Source organism: Mirounga leonina, unplaced genomic scaffold (genome assembly GCF_011800145.1).
Source record: "Mirounga leonina isolate KUSES-001 unplaced genomic scaffold, KU_Mleo_1.0 Mir_151, whole genome shotgun sequence".
Lineage (NCBI taxonomy): Eukaryota > Metazoa > Chordata > Mammalia > Carnivora > Phocidae > Mirounga > Mirounga leonina.
In genome coordinates this window covers 5,999,680-6,018,714 of record NW_023270377.1, presented here as the reverse complement: position 1 = coordinate 6,018,714, position 19,035 = coordinate 5,999,680, and the positions used below count along the sequence as shown (strand labels likewise).

Below are 19,035 nucleotides of genomic sequence, written 5' to 3'. Positions count from 1 at the left end.
AGGGTCCCTGCATAATCAGTTTTTAAATTATATCACCCTCTTCTTGCCTGTAGCACACACTTCATATATAAATACATAATAGAAAGAGTAGGCAGGGCACCTGGCTGGTTCAGTCGGGAGAGCGTGCAACACTTGATATCAGGGTTGTGAGTTCGAGCTCCACGTTGGGTGTGGAGATTACTTAAAAATAAAATCTTAAAAAAAGAAAAAAAAGAAAGAATAGCCAACACTCCAGGAGGATTGGCTATAACAAAACTGTTGCAATGACATCCATAACATCATTTAAAGAAAACGACCGGAAGTTGCCTCCTGGTGATCATCTCTGCTAGTGGAGTGTTCATAAAGACAAAGTGTAAGGAAGGCATGGAAATCACTATAAATTAGGCTTCCTGCCACCCCTCATACCCCCACCCAGCTAGCCCAGGGCAGAATATATGTCAGTGTGGAGAAAGTTAACAGAATCTTAAAAAAAAGGAACAGTTTATTAAATGTCCTCTATTCACGATTTTTTTCTCATCAATTAAGAGCTTTTAATCTGTTAATTAATCTTGTCATTACCTTCCATAGTGAGCATTTCGTATTTCATTTGTGGTTTTTAAGATGTGCCACAAATTGTAGAAATTAAATTTTAGTGAGACTTAACACTAGGACTGACGGGCCAAGAGAAGGAAGTTTATGTTTACTTTATTACCATTTAAAATACTATGTTCCACAGTTATGCCTTCGTCACTCACATTCAATCACCAAATTGCTACCATACACCATGGCTTTAAGAGTCTTCTCTCAGCGGCCTAAATTTTTTTGTTCTCCTCTTCAAAGAGCCTCAGGGAGGAGGGCGGGGCTGAGGAAGCTCCCGTTATAAAAGCCTTCTTCCTCTGCAAGACGGGGAGGCCAGCAGGATCTTTCCAGTGAAAGCAAATCCTGCCTGACAAACCTCCACTGGTATGTTATCACCTTTCGCTTTTCATGTCTCTATAAATGTTGCAATTGCTGTAACTTGTAGAACTGGTATGAATAGAGGATGTTTGGCAAGGACATCATTTAGATTTTCTATGAAGATTTGAAACTAACAAGACAAAAGGTGAAATTTCTCAAAGAGCTGTTGGGATAAACAATAAATGCTAGTTCACAGGTATTTATAGTACTTGTTGGATTTATTTAGAGATGTAGGAGACTGCGCTAAGTTTTTGAATGATTTAAAATACAATTATAGCTTTTTTTTTTTCTGATTGACAGAATCAGAAATTTCCTCAAATGAGCTTTACTAAAAAATTCACTGGCATCTAAACTCTGCAATTGACTGTCTAAAGCAATCCTATGTTCTTTTTTTTTAAGATTTTTTTTTTAAAATTTATTCATGAGAGACAGAGAGAGAGAAAAGCAGAGGCAGAGGGAGAAGCAGGCTCCCTGCAGAGCAGGGAGCCCGATGCGGGGCTCAATCCCAGGACCCTGGGATCATGATCTGAGCCAAAGGCAGATGCTTAATCGACTGAGCCACCCAGGCGTCCCAATCCTATGTTCTCAGACCTATTGAGGACATCACAAAACAGGTTTTTCTTAAATCAAGACTATGATGGAGCCTAAATTAGCCTCAAGAAAGAATGTATTCAAACAGCCAACAGTCTTTGATAAAGAAGAAAAGTATATTTGACTTATTTTTACATGCAGCTTCTGAAACATGCTCATGGCTTGTATTCTTTAGAAGCAAAAGGGAAACACTAGGCATTGGATGAATAATTAAAAGTTTTATCTCTAATTTTGAGGCCATGATTGTCAATGCTGACTTCTTCAGAGTTAAGTTTTTTTTTTTTTAAGATTTTTATTTATTTATTTGACAGAGAGAGACACAGCAGAGAGGGAACACAAGGAGGGGGAGTGGGAGAGGGAGAAGCAGGCTTCCCGCCGAGCAGGGAGCCGGATGCGGGACTCGATCCTGGGACCCCGAGGTCATGACCTGAGCCGAAGGCAGACACTTAACGACTGAGCCACCCAGGCGCCCCCAGAGTTAAGATTCTTAAGCAGAAAACAAGTACACTTACAGTAGGGGTTTCAGCTCCTCAGTGTGTTGAGAGTGTAAAGAACTTTCTTTCAAGGTTGTGACTTTTGATTTATAATTCTTTAAAATTTGGAACAAAGTTGGTATCACCCATTATTCATCTTTTTTGTCTTGCCTAAGAGTTGTCGTTAGTCTTGGCACCTGTGAAGAAAATGGGATCCAGGCACCTAGGGACCCCCAGCCTTTCCCCTTATTCTGGGGGTGGAGGGGCTCTCAGCAGATAGCACCTTCCAGCTCATTTGCTGCCGGGACTCACCTCCTGTCTCTCACCTCTCCTCTTTGGGGCAGGAGACACCAGAATCATTGACTTTAGGAGCTCCCCTGGGCTTTCACCGTTGGGGTTTAACCCATCGATGCAAACTTCAAAAATGTGGCTGACAAAAATATGGCAATTAGAAAAGTGGGATAATTCCTACAAGGAAATGCATCTCAGTCCTCCAGGGTGAAGGAGGTGGGGGAGGCTAGGTGCACGTTGACCCTCGCAGGTCCACTGTAGTTCCTGCGTGTACCTCAGGCCAGAATGGGAATTGAGATTTCTCTGATGGTGTCATTTCTATCTGAAGCTTCCGCAAGTGTCACACTCACCACTGTAATGAATAATTGATGGGAATGAAGAGTGGAGATGGCCGGGGTTTGGTATGGGGCCCTTTGGAACATTCTTTCAGAGCACGAACAACACAGTTCCTCTCATTCAGTGCTTTGTAAGGAAAACTTCTCCCGTCTCCTTTACCTTATGGAGACTTAGATATACATCCTGGTTGAAAATGACATCTCAGGACTGGTTTGACCGTGGCGAGAGGCAGGTAAACCATAATCTTAAAAATATGCCACATGCCATTCTTGTGTTTGGACAATAACAGAACAGATTGATTTTTGATTTTGGTTTTGTTTTTGCAACGGGCTCACAGGATACAAGAGTATTCTGTTGTGAATGGGTGATTTCTAGATTATTTAAAATTAGTTGTGAGCATCAGTAATAAAAATAGTATTAGCCCAACCTCACCCCTGGCCGACAAAACCAGGTTTCTAATCCTTGATTTAAATTTTAATGGTGTATTAATATAGTATAAATGACAATCTATCTCTTCCCAAAGAGGTATTAAAGTAGCACACAATAGCTACTTATTAAACTTAGAGCTTAATGTTCAAGGATTGGGCTCTCAGGCCAGCCTGACTGAATTTGAATCCTGTATCCTCTACTGATCTGCTGTGTGACTTTGAGGAAGTTATTTAACCTTTCTGTGCCTTGGTTTCTTCATCTGTTTAAGTGGGAAAAATAAGAATCATGTAATTCACAGGAGCGCTGAGGGCTGATATATGTTAAGCGCTGAGCATAGCACTGGGAACATAAGAGACATTACGGGAGACATGGCTCTTACTCACTGCTTAGTGTCAGAGTACTAGTTTATGGCCCGATGAAACTGTATCGTCCATAGATTCAAGCCATGACCACAAAAGCACACTAAGCCCAAACTGATACGATATGGTCTCTGAATCATCCCAGTTATGTGCTTGGTGTCTTAGAAAGATCCAGTTACACGTTCTGAAGAGCTGGGATCACAGCTGCAGACGAGAGGGTCCTTGGTGCTGTTGGCAGGGTCCTGGCTGAGCCCAGTGGTTCTCTCACTGGGGCCCCTCCGCCCCCGCCCGACCAGCAGCACCAGCCACACCTGGGAACTTGTTAGAGAGGCAGAGTCTGTGGGCCACCCGAGAGCTGATGAGCGCTTTTGGGGGCCCAGCCAATTCGGTTTGTGCAGAGAATATGTGTTTCTCTGGGTGGGAAACTGAAGACGCTGTCAGTCTTTAGGTTGGAACTGCTGTCCCTCCTGATGTGCGTGGGAATCAGTATCTTCGCAATCGTATTATGAAACTGTGACAGTGTGAATAGCAATCCAGAGTCCATTTTGGTTTTAATTTTTACTGAGGCAATCTCCATAGCACGGTACTAGGATTCCATTAATTTCATCAGACCCCTCCGCAATCTTCGAGAGAAAGGACCATAAATAAAAATAATTGAGATACTGATAAAAACATGAAAGCAAAGATCATACACAGTTAAACAAGTAAGTCCTAAATCTGGCCAGACTCTTAGGTGTCTGTACCCTGGGGCCCATCACTTGGCCTACCATGGAATCCCTTCCCCTGAGCTTTACATTGCTGATGCACCTTCCACTTGCCTTCAGGACTTCACAGGGAATAGGCACACAGGTTGGTGCTGTAGGCGTTACTGGCTCCGTCTACGACGTCCTCCACCATGTGGCCCCGGTGTTCTTTTTACCCAGGAGTTATTTTCCTCTTAAATTATTATTTGGAAATCATGGTAGATTCACAGGAAGTTGGAAAACTAATACCGAGAGGTCCCACGTATCCTTCACCCATTTCCCCCAATGGCGACACCACACAGAGCTCTAGTATAATACCAAAAACCAGGAAACTGACATTGACACTGAGACCTTACTCCGATTTCTCACTGGTTTTACATGTACTCTTTTGTGTGTGTATAGTTTTATTCACTCTTAGCAGGAGTCCGATAGTGTAGCCGCCTCCACGGTCCAGCTTTGGACCGGTTGCATCACTGGAAAGATCCCCCTTTATAGTCCCGCCCATCCCACCCCACCCCCTCCCCTGACGCAGGTGGTCTTGGTACCCTGGCGGCTGTCTCAGGGCATGTGGTTGGGTCCTGCTTGCACCTGACCGCGTTCATACCTTTGCCTTGGCCCCAGCAAGATCAGGCTGCAGTTAGTTTCTATCAGCCCTGCAGGCTGGCTTCCCAGGTCCCGGACCAGCCCCTCACAGTCACTAGCGTTACCCTCTCCTTCGACCCTCTGCTCTTGTCTTGCTCTTCGCTTCCTTGGTATTCAGCAGTATTTTAGTAAGTCTCTTCAAAACTTCGCGTACCGAGGAAAAAACAAAAATTTAAACTGTGAAGAAAAGAAGTGGTACCCCGTGTTTTCCATTTATTATTTAGGTTCGTTCCCCCCACGCCCCACCCCCTTCCAGAACTACTTGAAATTGTGGGGACAGCTCCCTAACCCACTCCTGCAATTCCCGGGTCTGCCCCTCTGCCACATTCACAGATGAACTGACTGAAGACATAATTCCTAGATCCAGTCTTTTCCCTCTAAGAAATCCAAAGATGCTTCATCTTCTAGCTTGCAGAAGTTTGATGCCAGCCTTACTCCCTTTCCTCTTATCCCATATTTTTTTTTCTGCTGTGCTCTTTGTATGATTTTGTGTTTATTCTTATCCTTGAATAATTTCACCAGGACACCTGTAAGACGATTAATTTTGCCTGGCATGAGACTCAGTGCGATTTTTTTTTTTTTGTACTGAAGACTCTTACTAGACAGTGACCTTTTCTGAGCGTCCACCCTTCTCTCTTCGTCCCAACTGCCTTCATTACACATTATAAGACTGGGGCAGCAACACTCTCCCTCGAGCCATCTGTACCCAGGGTGGGCTGTGATCAGAGCCCAAAACGACAACAACAAGATATCCAGGGCTGCAAAAAACAAAACAACAAAACAACTGAACTTGAGTCTGCTCGTAAAAAGAGCACATGGTCAACATAAAAATTTTAGGTCACTATCTACTAAGAGTCAATAAAAATATTAGCATTTAAGAATAAGGGGAAAAAGCAGATAAATGTTGGCCAGAAAGAGTAAAAATGAGGCTGCCCTCAGGGTTTTCCTTGACCAGATCGAAAGTCTAGTAAGAACGGAACAGGTTCTACAGTGCGGGGAAACCGTTGTCAAGCTGTCCACGGGCGAAAAGACATTCACGTGAATAAAAATCTCCTCACGTACACCTCCTAGGAGTTGCTCCACTGAAATCATCCCCAGGGACTCCCTCCTGATGCAGACCGATGAGTCCAGGGTGGACAAGTCAGGTGCGAATGGTCTTCCACTGGGCAGGGACACCAGTGACTCGTGAAGAGGATCTAAATCATATGTAAATTAAATTACATAAAATTAATATGCAAATAAATCAATATGTAAATATTACATGTAATTATGTAAATAAAATTAATATGTAAATAAAATTATTCTCATGCATGAAAATATACAATCTAAAAAGAATAGCTTGAAAATAACAAGCTGGGTCTAAATCCCAGATTACATTGACCACCATGGTGGGGGCGGGGGTGGGGGTGGGGAGTAGCTCAGAGAGTGACCTGAAGGTCCAGGCAGGTGAGCAAACTTGACCCAATGCCGACTTTTTGCCGTTAAGAGTCAGGTTTGCTGTGGGCTCTGTCATTCTTTCCTAAAGCTACTCGGATTTCCTCCTTAGCATTGCTGCGGAGTCCGATATTTTAGGGATCCTGCATCTGATTTTCACATGTGTGGGACCCAAGTAAAATTGAGGAGTCTTATGGCCGGTCTCGGCGCAATGTCTTATTCAAAAGATACTCAGATCCGACAGAGCAAGACCATTGGAAATAAGTATGAACGCAAGGGCACAGTGGTAGGCAGACTTCTGAGATGACCCGAAGGCCCCTCTGGCTCGTGGTGTTCCTTCCCGTGTGTGGTCCCCTCCCCTGGGATGCTGGTGGGACTCAGTGACTTGCTTCTAACAGTAGAACATGGCAAAGGTGATTTGGGATGTCCCTTGCATGGTTAGGTTACACGGCCTCTGACTTTGTCTTGTGGCAGATCCTCTCTGTTGCCTTATCAGTTGGCATGCTTTGACAAAGCCGGTTCCACGTTGGAGGACCCACAGAGCCAGAAACTGCGGGTGGCCTCCAGTCTCCAGCCTCCAGCCACCAGCCACCAGCCAGTGAGGTCCTGAGGACCTTGGAACTCAACCCTCACTCAAGCCATGTGAGCTTGAAGCAGGGCCTTGTCCTGTCCAGCCTTGAGATGAGACCCAGCCCCTGCTGGTACCTGGATGGCAGAGAGCCCAGCTCAGCTGTGCCTGGGTTCCTGACCTGCAGAAACTCTGAGATCAAAGCATGTGTTGTTTTTAGTACTTATATTCTGAGATAATTTCCGACACAGCGAGAGATAACTGATAGGAATGGTTGAACTCAGGAAAGCATCGAAAAGATGCTGTCCACCTATCTTGCCACAGCCTTATTCATGGTGACAGCCCTGACCCATCCAGCCTGCGTGCCTGGCTCTCCTCACCACACCCCTACCATCTCTCGTCTCCTCCTCCTGTTTCTCCACATCTGTTCTCCTGGGACTGTCTCTGGGTCCTTTTGAATGTAAATCTTTTCAGCTTTTTTGGGCTTCTCCCCATTTTCACTCCACATGGGTCCCAGGAGCTGAGCAGATGAAACATGTTTCCTTGGTGGATGAGGCAGGGGAGAAGGTGGCGATGGTTCTGTGTCAGTAATCTTTTCTGCCACTTTGCTTTTCCTGAGACACCTTATTCACTCTTCTTAGGAAGTCCCCACACTAATAGGGGTAGTAAGGACAGGAGTGCTGACGTCACTTAAGCACCAGGCCGAGCTGCTGTGGGCTCGTCCCATGTGACGCTCACCATGTTCCAGGGGACGCTGCTGGTCAGCCTCAAGTGTGGCTTTTCCTGACCTCAAGCCCTTGCTGTTGTTTTGTTTTGTTTTTTTTCTATCACACAGTCTTCTTTCCCTCAAAGTTAGATTATATAAATAGATGGTTCTCCGTGTGTTGATTTGCATTCCTCTTGACATGGAATTTTTCATTACTAAAGGCAAGTATTTTGACAAGTCTTTTGGTTTTGCCTGGAAGTTGGACTTCCTGGCCTGTGGTGTGATGTTCGAACTTTCCTGATGTGTTCACCGACCCCGTGATTTTTGAGAACACCACAGTGAATTGAGTGTGTGCGTGACATGAAATCATCCTTTGCAAGTATGATATTAAAGATGTGGGGCACTCTTGCTGTCATTTTACTGGTGGATTCTTCTTTTAAACATTTTTTATTTAAATTCAATTTAACATATACTGTATTATTAATATCAGAGATAGAATCTAGTGATTCATCAGTTGCATATGACACCCAGCGCTCATTACATCAAGTGCCCTCCTTAATACCCAACACCCAGTAACCCCATCCCCCCACCCCCCTCCCCTCAGTTTGTTCCCTAGAGTTAAGAGTCTCTCATGGTTTGCCTCCCTCTCTGGTTTTGCTTTATTTTATAGTTCCTTCCCTTCCCCTATGTTTATCTGTTTTGTTTCTTAAATTCCACATATCAGTGAGAGCATATGGTATTTGTCTTTCTCGGACTGACTTATTTCGCTTAGCATAATACCCTCTAGTTCCATCCACATTGTTGCAAATGGCAAGATTTCATTCTTTTTGATGGATGAGTAGTATTCCATTGTATGCATATATACCACATGTTATTTATCCATTCATCTGTCGATGGACATCTTGGCTCTTTCCACAGTTTGGCTATTATGACATTGCTGCTATGAACATTGGGGTGCACATGCCCCTTTGAATCACTGCATTTGTATCCTTGGAACAAATACCTAGTCATGCAATTCCTGGGTCATAGGGTAGCTCTATTTTTAACTTGTTGAGGAAACTCCATACTGTTTTTCAGAGGGGCTGCACCAGCTTGCATTCCCACCAACTTACTGGTGGATTCTATCAGGTGAGGTCCATCCACACCATGGGCTGTCATTTTCTTGACTTAGTTTTCCAGTTTCGAGTTGAGAGTTCCATTAGTTTAGAGAAATAACACTCAGAGTTGAAGATAAAATAAGGGGATGGTCCTAGACTTGAAACTTGTACTTTTAAGCATCATTACTCCGGTGTCCTCCAAATGGGTGGAATGCCGGTGCCTCTTTCATGTGAATGCCAAATACTGCAAATCAGATCCATGGAAAGAAGTAGTATCCCAGTAGGAATTCTGGAGAGGCTTTAAGACCATATACTTACATATGGTGGATATCGAATGCTGTATCCTGTTACGTTGTGTTACAGTTTTGGAGTTACACCATCATATTTCCCAAGTTGTGTGTGAAACCCCAACTCCTGATTGTTGTGGTTGTCATGAATACATCCATCACCTTTGGAGCTTGGCAAACCATCTATAAACCTATCCTTCCTCAATGACAGTGGTGGCTCTCTTATACATTCCACGAGACTGAGGTTCCAGGTGTCCCCCATCTGCCTGTGCAGGTGGGTGATGGGAGCAGGTGTGCAGAGCAGACCAAAGCTCTAGAGCAGATGTTCCAGGCTGCTATTTGGCAGCAGAAACCTTTCCTCAGAGGGGACCTTCTAGGACCTTGGATACCAGAATGTGATGAAGGCAGGACTGCTCCCACTAATGTGGGTGGTGGGTCCCTGAGCCCCTCTTAGCAGGAAGTCCCTGAGGACCCCTTTTTATTTTTTTAATTATTTTGTTAGGATTTTTTTTTTTATTTTTGAGAGAGAGAGAAAGAGAGAGAGAGAGAGCCCATGGGGGTGGGGGGAGGAGCAGAGCGAGAGGGAGAGAGAAACTTGAGCAGACTCCCCCCTGAGTGTGGAGCCCGACATAGGGCTTAATCTCATGATCCTGAGATCATGACCTGAGCTGAAATCAAGAGTCGGGTGCTCAACTGACTGAGCCACCCAGACATCCCAAGGACCCCTTTTAAAACCACTCTCTAGACTTGGCTGTTGAGTGAAGCCCTGAACCCCTGTGTGCTGTCCCCATTTCTTCTCTGGAGTCAGATTCAGGCAGGCCAGGTAGGACCCAGGTGCTGGGGTCGGAACATCAATCAATCAGTTCCTTGTCCAGGAAGGATTTCAGACAATATGACGCGAGAGGGAAAAACCATCAAAGTTTTTCATCAGTATCTATTATGTTATTGTTGGCTCTCTTTTCCTTTGACCTTCAATTGGTTATCTATCTTCGACTGATGACTTTAGAGGGGGATCTGCCTGCCTGACAAAGCCCTTCTGCTCCACGCTCCGTTATTCTTACACTTGTCACATCTGCCCTGTGCTTTTCTCTCTCCCTGTCTGCTAGTTTTCTTCTTGCAAGATTGAAACAGGACCCAACAAATCAGCTGCCGGCCCCTCCCCCCATTTGCTCCTGTGGAGGGGAGGTCTACACTGGTTGTCTACATACTCTCTCAACCCCCCTATTGCTGAAACCCCTGGTCACTGGTTATCTTCCCCTTGCCCAGCCTCTAGATGCTTATCCTGTTTATTAAGTATATTTTCCAGATTACACGAGCAATGTATTTAACTTTGGTAAATATAAAAAGGAAAAAAAAAAAAAAGAAGTACTCACCATTCCACCCCCTATGTTAGCATATAATGACTAGCATTTTGGTGTATTTACTCTTGGGTGCCTTCCACACATTAGCCAGGAGGCACTTACCTTCCCTACAGCTGGAGCTGCCTTTCCTGTGGACACTGAGCCACCTTTATAAGGAGCTGGGAGAGGGAAGGACCCACTCAGGGTTCACAGTTTAGTGTCTCACCCAAGCCCCTGTCTGTGAGGTGGGAGCTCTTAACTGCCAGGAATTCCTGCCTTCTGCTGTTTCTTTTTCTACTTGCAACAGATCATAATAATTTCTCCATGCCCTTGAATTATACCCCCTTAATGACTCCACCCTTTTATTTCTTTTGGGTGGAATGTTATATTAATGGAAATTTAGGTTGCTTTCAACGGTCCCCATTAGAAATAACTTCAGTACAACTTTTTTTTGTGTGTTTCTGACTGTTTCTTTTATCTAGGGTTCCTGAAGCCAGTTCATTCGGTCAACAATATTAAAGTGCCTTGCTACACATTGCCCAGTTGCTTTGCAGGCAGTAAAATGGTTTTCACCCCACCCAGTCATCTGGAAGCGTCTGTCTCATCACCCTCTTCCCAACATCAAATACTATCATCTGAAAATATCTCCTCTTGGTGTTTCATTGTTGTTGGGCTTGTATGACAAGGGAGGCTTAGTCTGTTTTCGAGTTTACGAGCGATCTGTGTTCTCTCTAAAGTGGATTTGGATTTTAGCCCTTAGACTATTTTTCTACTGGGTTTTGTATTGTTCTGCCTGGTGGTACGACTTTGTTAATTTTCCTTAGCACACGATGCATTGATGCATCGACTGGTTTATCCCCAATGTGACTTTCTTTTTTTCTTTAAAGACTTATTCATTCATTTTAGAGAGAGAAAGAGAGAGCACGTGAGGAGAGAGGGAGAGGGAGAGAGAATCCTCAAGCAGACTTCCCAATGAGCATGGAGCACAACGTGTGGCTCAATCCCAGGACCCTGAGATCATGACCTGAGCCGAAACTGAGTAGGACTCCTAAATGACTGAGCCACCCAGACGCTCCTACCTGGTGTGACTTCCACTCCTCCCTCCCCTCCTGGCTATGGTCCTATCCAATTTACCTGCCCTTTCCCAAGGTTCCCTGGGGGAGGGGGGGCTATGGATCATCTCCTTTTGCTCTCCAGGCCCTCCCCTGTGGCCTCTTCTGACCTTTGCCCATGGCCTTTGGTCCTCTGTCCCTTCCCCTGATGCCCCAGCTACTCTCTCATCCACACCTTAACTCCTGACTGTGTTCAGGCGGCGGATGAACTCCTGGAGCCCCTGGGATGTAAGACGTCCTAAAGAAAGCCCAAACTCATAATCAGTCAACCTGAACATCAGCTGAGTTCAGGAAAGCAGTTGGAAATGAATATCTAATGTAGGCATTTGACGTGTCAGAAAGGGGTAGCCCCCTGCATGTCTCACGCGACTTGCTCATTTCTTGTTTGAAGTGTGACTAAAAAAGCAAAAATACACCATTTCCTGTTGCAACGAAGAAAGCAGTTTTTCATTGTGAGGCAAATGAAATCATTTCCTGACCGTTGGTGCCCTACTTAGAAGCAATTTTCTGTATGGGGATCACAGTAAATACCTTGCAGGATTGATCTGTGGTTTTACAATAATGTATGTAAAGTACCAATTAATACTCGGGGCCTCTCTTTGAAATGTCTGGGGAGAGAAGTAAAAGCACTCGTCGTTTTAAACAGCCTGTACCAGCTGCTCTGAATGGGTTTCAAAGAAGCTTCCAGACTCTGTGGTGTGGGAGACTTTTGAGGCTGCTTGGGAGGGGCAGTTGGGACGGAGAAGTCAGGCCCACGGGGCTGAGGGTCAGGAACATGTGGCTGAGCGGCAGGTCTAGGCCTCTCCACATCCAGGGGTTCTAGAAGGCTATGTGGAAGCAGTTTGAAAGCTGCAGGAGGATTTAGGGTTTGGGAGGGGCTGTTATTTATTCATTTAAAGTATTCACTCACTAAATATTTGTACAGATCTACTCTGCGCACCTTGCCAGGTCCTGGGATTATAGTGCTGAACCAGAGAGATCTGGTCCGGAGACCAAACAGATCATTAAACAAATCAGGGCTCCCACGGCTGTGTGGGGGGTAGAGGTGCTGCAGGACCAGTCACCGGGGCGTGCCCCCGGGTCCGGGTCCGGGTCCTGGGGGTCACAGAGCACTTCCCCAGAGAAGTGGTGCACACGTGAGGTCTGGAGGATGCACAGAAGACGAGCAGACAGGGGATCTGGGGAAGAGGGTTCCAGACAGAGGGTGGGACCCCGGGGGCCACTGGAGAGGCTGGTGAGGGGGAAGGAGGTGGGACTGGCTCTTGGTGACTGGACGGCTGGCATGGGTAGCTGGGGAAGCTTGGTGTCAGAGGAGGAGACTCAGGGAGACCAGGAAGGATGAGGCTTTCGTTCTAGAAATGTTGTGTCTACTGTGTCTGCCAGACAACACAGGGATGTGGATGGAGTAGCCGTTGGTGGTTTTTGTCTGCAGCCCGGGCTGAGGGTCGGAGGGCGCCCCTGCAGGTTGGGATGGGAGGGTCCGGGTGTGAGGAGAACTGGGGCAGCCTCGGAAGCCTCCCCGTGGTGGCTGAGGCTTCTGCGTCTCCCGGACTAAAGGCCAGCTGCCAGGCCTGAGAGGGAATGGCCGGGTGTCCCTGGGGCCCAAGTGGCGGCTCTGAGTCTCAGGGCGACCTGGACACCCAGGCCCTCGGCCCCTGCCACCACGGGGTGGATCAGGGCCTGGATCCTGCTCAGAGTCCGGCCCCTTCCTCTAGCTGACATAAGCCATCGTTAGGGCTTGTTCTTTCCATTCCCTTTACTCCAAATCCCTTAAGCTGGAAGTAGCTACTGCGAACCTCCCAAGTGTGGTGGTCTGCGATGCGGGACCCCGCCTCGGAGAGGGACATCAGGGGCGGGGGGCAGGGCCGGTGCCGTGAGGACGGGAACTCAAGCAGGTCCTGGAGGATGCGGGGGGATGAGGCCAGAAGAGCAGGGCAGGGGTGCAGTTACCTGTGGGGGTCCTGGGGCGGAGCAGGAGGTGGTGGAGACAGAGGGCCCTGAGACGGGGCTTTCTGCGAAGCCCTTTAACTGTTTGCAGCTCAAACTAACCCCCCTGCCCCGCCCCATTCTCCACAGACAAGATGTCCTTCGAGGGGGCCAGGCTCAGCATGAGAAACAGGAGGAACGGCACGATGGACAGCACCCGGACCCTGTACTCCAGCATGTCTCGGAGCGCAGACGTGTTCTACAGCGAAAGCGTGAGTCCCCAGCGGCATGGTCACGTCAGAAGGCAGCACTCTGGCCATTATGTTATTTAGGGGACCCACTGCTTTTTTAAAAAGCTCGTACCGTATAGTGTTTTCTTCTGTGGGCTGTTTGGGTCACACGTGGAAACATTTTCTCTTCTGTGTTGTTTTCCCAGCATCCTTATTTTAAAAGTTGTAACCTTAACCTTAACACGTTGTTACATGATGTGTTTGTTAACGGGCGGCTGGCGCACTTTACAATACTGAGCTGTTAACATTCGTTTTCCTGCTTCGTGCTTGGTGTTCTTGCCTCCAGCCCTGCAGGGCTGCGCAAATGATTCTTGAATCTAAGTCCTTCTCTTCAACGTGGAGAGGGACATGGCGGGGGGAGGTGCAGGGCTGGTGCCGTGAGGACGGGAACTTAAGCAGGTCCTGGAGGATGCGGGGGGGATGAGGCCAGAAGAGCAGGGCAGGGGTGCAGTTACCCGTGGGGGTCCTGGGGCGGAGCAGGAGGTGGTGGAGACAGAGGGCCCTGAGACGGGGCTTTCTGCGAAGCCCTTTAACTGTTTGCAACTCATACTAACCCCTAGTGGGCATGAGGCCCCACTGCCTTACATTTGGTGTCAGCTGCCTTTTTGATTTTTCCAACCTGGTGGGTGTGCAATGGGAAGTCACTGTGGTTTTCCTTCACAGTAGCTTCATTATTGGTGAGGCTGAGCCCTCTTCACACATTTATGGGTTATTTTTGTGTCCTCTTTTATTCGATGCATGCTCATGCCTCTTGTCATTTTCCCCTTCATCCTATTGTTAGTGATTTCAAGTCCTTGATAGATAGTCTATCTACCAATCCTGTGATGATCAGTGTGTATTGCAATTATATTCTCCCACTTGAGGAGTATAGTTTTTTCCAATGTATTCTTCAGCTCTTTCCAAATAGTTTGCTTTTGCATCTGAAGGGAAGCCTTTGGTGTATAGGAACTTGTGGTTGTTTATCAGAATGAGGTCCCGGATATGCCTTATCACCTTGTCCATGGGGGAGCAAACACAATCCTTTAAGGAGTCTTTGGAATATGTCTTCTTTTGAAAAGCAAGGGTAAGAGGAAAGAGAATCTGCTTTGATACATTATTTATGCTAAACTATCAACAAATGCTTACATTCCCTTGGTAGTCTTAGAGACGGAAAAACACAATTTGTATGTGTATCATGACATTTATTACAAGATAACGCCAAGTTAACTTGTAGAAAAATTTGCATTTAGTTATAAAAATTTAAATGTATGCCTCTTTTAAAAACCGTTGTAGTACTCTAAAAACATGAACGGATGCTGGGTGCTATGAATATGTGGTAAATTTTTAAAACCTTTGAAGTAGGTATAGATCACATTTAGTATTTGTTAATGACAGCAGTGTGTGAGAATAAATTAGTGATATGCTGTCTAATGTTCTTTCTCCAAAGGACTTGGTGAATTTTATTCAAGCAAATTTTAAGAAACGGGAATGTGTCTTCTTTACCAAAGATTCCAAGGCCACGTAAGCAACGATTTTCCCTCCGTTTTTGCTTCCATGTTGGAAAATAAATTATTAACAACCATTACAATGAAAAAACGAATGTTCACTAGTTCATTATTAAAGTTGTTTTCATCTTGCAATTCTCAGAAATGGTGGGTGAGCAGGAAGAATTTGGCAAGTAGCTTGGACTTGGTCCCTAGAGTGAGTCCCTAGAGCGGTATCATTTCGTTTCATATTTTTAGCTTTGGCCAATAGTTGGTAGAGCCTCCAAGAGAGGCTGTTGCCCCCTTCAGTGTTCCCATGAGCCTGGGAGCCCACCTGAGTGACCACCTGAAGGTTGTTGTGCTGTAGTGCTTGGCAGATGACCCCAAGAATGAGCGTGTGGGGCAATCTGGCTCTTCTGTTAGGCTGTTGACTTTGGGCCTTCCCATCCAATAGGGTGTTTATCTACTCTAAGTCTCAAGTGTTTTGGAACATTAAGGCTGGGTTTCTTTTCTTTTCTTTTTCTTTTTTTATTTATTCATGAGAGACAGAGAGAGAGAGAGAGGCAGAGGGAGAAGCAGGCTCCCAAGGAGCAGAGAGCCCGATGCGGGACTCGATCCCAGGACCCTGGGATCATGACCTGAGCTGAAGGCAGACGCTTAACCATCTGAGCCACCCAGGCGCCCAAGGCTGGGTTTCAAAAGCCACGGAGAGCAGCCCTCAGCAGCTGTAAATGCAGGAGGTGCTCGATGAATGTTAGCTAATGAGCGAGTGAGTGAATGGACCGACTGCTGATTTTGAAGATGCGCCTGGACCCAAAGAGATAATTTTAGTGCTACCCCCCTCTCATCCTGTCCCTCTGCCTTTCCTCTGTTGCCTGGGGCTGAGAGGAGAAAGAATCTAGCTATTAATTGGTTGGATAGTTGCTGTTGTAGTTTATAATTAAAGCACTGACCTTCTGCTGAGCTGAGGCAGCCAACAGAGGAAGGATGTAAGAACAAGTAAGAGCAGGTGCGTTGGAACCAGCCCTGGATCCAACCTTGGCTCAGCCGCCTGCTCGCTGCATGACCTGGAGCCAATTATTCTTCTTTTTGAACCAAATTCTCTGATGCTAAAACGCTAGCAAAGTATACCTCATGGGTTGTGGCAAGCATTCAATGCAGTAGCACACAAAATACCTACCATAGTGCCACAGAGCATAAAAAGGCCTTAATAAATGCATTTTCTTGATTTGTGTCAATTAGGAAATGAACATCAGAAAAACTAAGAATCTCTATTTTGTCGCTGGTGGAAACTTACTCATCATGAGTCATTTTGACAGAGTACAAACTTCATGAGTCAGCTATTTATTCCCTGAATGGTTTCAATGAAAGATTTTGCTGTTAATCTATTGTTTGACTGGTAGAAAATACAGTTTGGATTCATTCATTCACTCAACAAATATATATTGAGCATCTACTATGTCTTGGGGACTTACATACTTGATTGCTAATTCTACAACTACCCCCTTTTCAAGGTAGCTGCTTTTTAAAAAAGATTTTATTTATTTATTTGAGAGAGAGAGAGAGTGAGAGACAGTGTACAAGTTGGGGGAGGGGCAGAAGGAGACGGAGAAGCAGACTCCTCGCTGAGCAGGGAGCCTGATGCGGGGCTTGATCCCAGGACCCTGAGATCACGATCTGGGATGAAGGCAGACACTTAATGAATTGAGCCACCCAGGCACCCCAAGTTAGCTGTTCTTATCACTTGACAGACAAGACATGTGAGCCCCGAGAGTTCAGTATTTTACCCAAGGTCACATTGCCAGTGGGAGAGGGATGAGGGACTGGACCCAGGTTTTCTGATTCCTAGCTTGTGTGCTCTTTTTATCTCCTGCCCCCACCCTTTCTAAGAACGACACTGCCTCAGACTGACAGTATTCATCAGCAATTTCTTAGGTACAGAAATCCAGTCTAATTGGTTTAAGTGAAAGGGGTAGTAATGGGAACTTTTGGCTGAAAAGCACAACCAGAGCCAGGGCACAATGGCGCAGAGACTCTGTCTCTTCCCACCTGTCATTTCTGTTGTTCTCTGGGTGGGCAGGCTCTTCACAAGTGGTGGCAAAGTGGTCACCATATCTGACATGTTACCAGCTTACCATTTTACCAGTGGGGGAAAGAGGGCCTCATTTTTAGCAAATCCTCCAAAAATTCTGGACTGATGTTCATGGCTCTTCTTGGTCTTAGTTGGGCCGTGTACCCACCTCTAAACTTGTCCCTGGGGCTGGGGAATAGGATATGTTGATTGGCCAGGTTTGGGTATTGTGTCCACATGGACCCCATGTGGAAAGGAAGGATTCCTCAAAGGAAAATCGGGGTGCTCCTACTAACAGAACAGGAAATGGATGCAAGGTAGGGAAACCTATAGCTGTCCACCTTAAAGTGCTTGATTACAGCTTGAGTCTGGCCCAAAACAAAGGGAGATGTGGTGAGCAGCCCCCATCTTCAACAACACAAGCAGAGGACAGGAACACCTCAGGGTCTTCTGGTTCCCTTCTAGAAGGGCACAAGGTTGTAGACCAGGGTCAAGACTCTACTCTTTGGAATTCCCCGTATTTATTACTATTATGTCTCCATAGGTGGTAGGAATACTCTGTGTCATCCAAATTACCCACTGGACAAGGAAATCAAATGAAGTGACCATTAATATTGATACCCAGAATTTGCTGGCTTGCCACACAAGTTGACATAGGCTGTCCAAGTCTCCCCAGAGAATCCCTGGGGTTGCTCATATGTGCTACGCCCAGACTGCTCAAGTTTCTCTGCTCTACCCCTTGTGGATGTCTATTTCTCGAGTAGTCACTGGAGAATGATGCCCAACCATCGCCCCTGCTGGTGAAGGCCTTCTGAAACATTGCTGCCCAGCTTAGGGGCTGTGTCCTGGCACTCCTGAGGCTGTAAGCCCCTGATCTGGGTTTGCTCTCTTCTGTTCTCACTGCCTTGGCCATGCTGCATTCTAGCTAGAAATAGGGAGGACTCGACTTTCTCTAGAGTGGCTCGCTGCGATGGAACTTTCTGTCATGTCATCGAAATATCCTATATCTGCACTGTCCAATATGGTAGGCACTGGCCACAGGTGGCTCTTGAGCATTTGAAATGTGGCTAATACAGTCAAGGAACTGAATGCATGTAATTTTAGTTTTAACTAATTTAAACGTTGCCACATGTGGCTAAAGGCTACCTTACTGACATGTAGCTCTATAGCATTCAGACTTGAGCTGAGAGGGCCCTGATGTCCTCCCGTCTGCTCCATCTCTCTTCTCTGTCACCCCATCTCTCCTGTAGGTATCTGCACTCCTAGTGCCTTCCTGGCCTCCTCTCCATTTGTAAACCAAGTCATGCAGATTGGCGCTTAGAGGGCTACCAGCCTGCAGACCATCAGGATGGAGCCTACAGTTCTCTCAGCCAAGGTCACCTGAGGCACACCCCTACCCTTAAAAGGGAAAAGGGCTTAAGAGTCTGTCTTCAGTTATAGGAAGAACAGGTGGGGCAGAGACTTCTCTTTCCCATCCTGCAATGAGCTTTGGTGGGTGTGGACAGACCCCAGTGGGTGGCAAGATGGTAACCGTAGAGAGAGGAGGAAGCCAACTTGGACTCTAGTGGGAGGACTCTGAGACCACTGGGGAGCAGCCTTGGCTCAGTAAGAGAGCTGAGTAAGTACCCCAAGTAAGGGACTGAGTAAGAGAAAGGACTGAGGAAGTTGAGATCGATTCTGGTTGTCTTTCTTTTCTTGGCCAAACTGCGTGATGCCCTGCAAACTGTTCCAGAAAGGAGGCGAGATTACTGCTGAAGGAGGGATTTTGGATCCAGGCTTTACCTCAGTTTTTATAGCCCTGAAAAATACTGAAAGTCTGACATACATTTTGAACACAGATAATTTCCATACTCTATAGTAATTAAGACTTTGAGTTACAAGGAACTCAAGCTAGCTTAACCCAAAAGGGTTGATTTACCATAAGAAAACAGTAATGCCACA

General features: G+C 46.2%; 1 protein-coding gene across 1 annotated transcript in view; it reads left to right on the top strand.

The window, feature by feature from the left end:
• The first annotated feature begins 884 nt into the window (after positions 1-884).
• The window catches only part of TRPM8 (transient receptor potential cation channel subfamily M member 8), an 84,558-nt gene continuing 66,407 nt past the window's right edge, over positions 885-19,035 (top strand). The window contains exons 1-3 of the mRNA XM_035006563.1: positions 885-942; positions 13,421-13,542; positions 14,987-15,060. Of these exons, the coding sequence (XP_034862454.1) occupies positions 13,426-13,542; positions 14,987-15,060 (191 nt within the window). The 5' untranslated portion in view covers positions 885-942; positions 13,421-13,425. The remainder of the gene's footprint in view (positions 943-13,420; positions 13,543-14,986; positions 15,061-19,035) is intronic.